General features: G+C 41.8%; 1 protein-coding gene across 1 annotated transcript; it reads left to right on the top strand.

Moving 5' to 3' along the window:
- Positions 1 to 3,534: 3,534 nt before the first annotated feature.
- Positions 3,535 to 3,828, top strand: LOC101349853 (60S ribosomal protein L37a-like). Its single transcript, XM_012556427.1, has one exon. The coding sequence runs from the start codon at positions 3,535 to 3,537 to the stop codon at positions 3,826 to 3,828; it is 294 nt and encodes a 97-aa protein (XP_012411881.1).
- The last annotated feature ends 314 nt before the right edge of the window (positions 3,829 to 4,142 follow it).

Below are 4,142 nucleotides of genomic sequence, written 5' to 3'. Positions count from 1 at the left end.
TAAAAGACCAAAATGGACATCAGAAGGGACTCTGAAACTTGCTCTTGAATGTTGAGTAGCTAAAGCAAAAGGAAGAAATGATGAAGAAAAAGAGCTGACCAGAAGATTTCAACGAGCAGCCCGAGGAGATGAAGTAAAGCATTATAATGAAATGTTCAAAGACATGGAGTTAGAAAACCAAAAGAGAAGAACACGCTCAGCATTTCACAAGCTGAAAGAACTGAAGAAAAAATTCAAGCCTTGAGTTGCAATATTGGAGGATTTTGTGGGGAAAATATTAAATGATGCAAGAAGCATAAAAAGAAGATGGAAGGAATACACAGTCACTGTACCAAAAAGAATTGGTCAGCATTCAGCCATTTTAGGAGGTAGCATATGATCAAGAACCAAAGGTACTGAGGAAGAAGTCCAAGCTGTACTGAAGGCATTGGAACTGACCGGATACCAATTGAGGTGTTTCAACAAACAGATGCAGCACTGGAGGTTCTCACTTGTCTATGACAAGAAATTTGGAAGAAGGCTACCTGGCCAACCAACTGGAAGAGATCCATATTTGTCCCCATTCCAAAGAAAGGTGATGCAACAGAATGAGGAAATTATCGAACAATATCAATATCACACGCAAGTAAAAGTTTGCTGAAGATCATTCCACAGCGGTTGCAGCAGTACATTGACAGGGAACTTCCAGCAATTTAAGCTGGATTTGGAAGAGGATGTGGAATGAGGGATATCGTTGCTGATGTCAAATGGATCTTGGCTGGAAGCAGAAAATACCAGAAAGATGTCTACCCATGTTTTATTGACTATGCAAAGGCATTTGACTGCATGGATCGTAACAAATTATGGATAATATTATGAAGAATGAGAATTCCACAACACTTAATTGTGCTCATGGTACATAGACCAAGTGGCAATTGTTCAAATAGATCAAAGGGATACTGCATGGAAAGGTGTGCATCAGGGTTGTATCTTTCACTATACTTAGTCAATCTGTATGCTGAGCAAATAATCCAAGAAGCTGGACTATATGAAGAAAGATCAGGCATCAGGATTGGAGGAAGACTCATTAACAACCTGTGTTATGCAGATGACATAACCTTACTTGCTGAAAAGTGAAAAGAACTTGAAGCACTTATTGATGAAGATCAAAGACCACAGCCTTCAGTATGGATTGCACTTCAACATAAAGAAAACAAAAATCCTCACAAGTAGACCAATAAGCAACATTATGATAAACAGAGAAAAGACTGAAGTTGTCAAGAATTTCATTTCACTTGGATCCATAATCAACACCCATGGAAGCAGCAGTCAAGAAATCAAACGATGCATCGCATTGGGCAAGTCTGCCGCAAAAGATCTCTTTAAAGTATTAAAAAGCAAATAATTCACTCTAAGGACTAAGGTGCGCTTGACCTAAGCCATGGTATTTTCAATAGCCTCATATGCATGTGAAAGCTGGACAATGAATAGGGAAGATGGAAGAAAAATTGATGCTTTAGAATTACACTGTTGGTGAAGAATACTGAATATACCAGAAGAAGGAACAAATCTACCTGAGAACCCAATGAGGTAGGTACTGTTAGTATTCACATTTCACAGATGATGAAACATGTGGGGGTGCAGTGGGGAGGTAAGGCATTGAGGGGCCCTAACCTGAGGCCTCTGTTTTCTAAGTGAGGTGGGAGGTACTTTGCTTGGGGTGACAGGGTCAGGAGCTTGAAGAAGGATTAGTGAGGGGTTAAGACAGCTGTGGTGCTGGCTGGAAGAAGGAGCTGACTAGGAGTGTGGAAAGTTTGCTGCTAGCATAAAGGTGGGGGTAGGGTGGGGTGGGATAAGACTGTACAGCAAGCAAGTCATCAGAGGAAGTGTCCTGGAGAAGCTGGTACTTGAGCTGGGTGTCGGTGGAAGGGTAAGATTTTGGCGGGCAAAGGGGAAATGAGGGAAGGAGAGGTCGATCAAAGGAAAAGAGGAATGGAAGTGAATGACCTGTTTGGGAATCTTCACATTTACTTTTTTAAACACTTATTTCTTGAGCTCCCATTAGGAGCTGGAGCTGGGTATACAGTGGTGAAAAAGGTGCTGTCCACACAGCCTTACACAGGGCGGATACAAAACACGAGATGCAATACTTAAAACTGTGAGCCTGTAATGAAGTCAACGAAGGGCTGAGATAAGAGTTAAGAAGGGAGAATTTCATTGGCTATGTGGTCAAGTGACAGCTAAACCAGGAAGGATAAAGAGTGTGTGGGGAGGTCCCAAGCAGGGGGAAGACATGTGCAAAGGCCTTTGTCGGCAAGTTGGCAGACAAGATTGAAGAGGTGGGAAGGTGCCAGACACTCAGGCTGGCTTTGCAGGTCTGGTTAGCTACTGGCTTTATCCACAGTGCAATGAGAAGCCACTGAAGGTTTTAAGCGTGGGAGTCAGGTGATCCAGTTTACATTTTAAAAAGATCCCTGTCTCTACTGGGTGGATTGGAGGGATGGTGTTGTTGTTACTGATGTTTGGTGCCATCCAGTCGATTTCAACTAATAATCATCCCATGTGACAGAGTAGAGCTGCTCACAGGGTTTTCTAGGCTGTAATCTTTAGGGGAGCAGATCAGCAGGTCTTTCTCCTGTGGAGCTGCTGCGTGGGTTCCAACGGCCAACCTTTCGTTTAGCACCCGAGAGCTTAACCTTTTTCACCACCAGGGATGGTCAAAATCCAAAAACCAAACCCTTTGCTGTCAAGTTAATTCCGACTCACAGAGACCCTGTAGGACAGATGGAACAGAACTGCCCCACAGAGTTTCCAAAGAGTAGCTGGTGGATTTGAACTGCTGACCTTTTGGTTAGCAGCCAAGCTCTTAATCACTGCACCACCAGGGCTCCCCAGAGATGGTAGTGGAGACTTAAGTTTTCATCTTTTTTTTTTAAACCTAGAGTGGGTTTGTTGTTGTTTTCAAATTTAACCTGTTGCCATACAGTCAGTTCCGACTCATCAAGGCTTTAAAACTAGATCATAAACATGTCCTTATGTTTGGGGATTTAAAAGAATTAACGTCAATGAAAACTTATTTACTTGGAAGATTTCATAATATCACTTAGGGTTCTTTGAGATATCCTGGAGTGTTTTGGCATCGATGTCACACTGCTCCAGAGGTACAATCTATTGCCGTCAAGTCCATTCCTACTCATAGTGGCCCCATAGGGTTTCCAAGGCTGTAAATCTCTATGGAAGCAGACTGCCACATTTTTCTCCTGTGGAACAGCTGGTGGTTTTGAACCACTGATCTTTTGGTTAGCAGTCGATCAGTTTAGCACTGTTCCACTTAGAGATATAATATGATTTGAAATTAGAGAATATTGATCCACGTTAGCAGCCTTTCATTATTCAGTAATCAAGGGGAATAGACATCATTTACAGATTGCATCCAAAAACGAGGTGAAATTCCTAGGAATGAACAAGACCTATTTGAAGAAAACTTTCATACCCTCCTGAAGGAACCAAAAGAAGACTTCGAGCTCTCTGGGCTTAGAGCTAGTTTGCAGCAACATGGTTAAATGCACCAAGAAGGCCGGAATGATCAGCAAATATGGGACCCATTATGGGAAAATGGTGAAGAAAATTGAACTCAGCCAACACACCAAGTACACTTACTCCTTTTTCAGCAAAACCACAATGAAGAGACAAGCTGTGAGGGTCTGGCACTGTGGTTCCTGCATGAAAACAGTAGCTGGTGGCGCCTGTACCTTCGACACCACCTCGGCAGTCACAGTGAAGTTCGCCGTCACAAGACTGAAGAGATCCAAAGACCAGCAGAAGCGCCACCATTTGAAACATCTCTAACCTACAATAAATGGGTTAATTTATGAAACAATTAAAAAAGAAAAAAGAAGAAGACTTTGCAAAATGGAAAAGCCTACTGTGTTCTTGGTTAGAAAGACTCAATCAACATCATAAACATATCAATTTTCACTAAATTAATCTAAAAATACTTAATACAATCCCAATAAAAATACCAAGAGAATGATTTTTCCAGGAACTTGACAAGTTGATTCTAAAGTTTATATGGAAAAACAAACAAGCAAGAATAGCCAGAAAAACTCTGAACGGGAAGAATCTTGAGGGGACAAGGGTCTTACTTGCTATTAAACCCTATC

The sequence above is a fragment of the Trichechus manatus genome, unplaced genomic scaffold, assembly GCF_000243295.1.
Source record: "Trichechus manatus latirostris isolate Lorelei unplaced genomic scaffold, TriManLat1.0 scaffold00005, whole genome shotgun sequence".
Taxonomy (NCBI): Eukaryota; Metazoa; Chordata; class Mammalia; order Sirenia; family Trichechidae; genus Trichechus; species Trichechus manatus.
Note: the sequence above shows the minus strand (reverse complement) of the source record. Positions and strands in the feature narration are given on the sequence as shown.

Excerpts from the sequence above, each read along its gene's own strand:
- LOC101349853 (XM_012556427.1), top strand. The coding sequence starts at position 3,535 with ATGGTTAAATGCACCAAGAAGGCCGGAATGATCAGCAAATATGGGACC.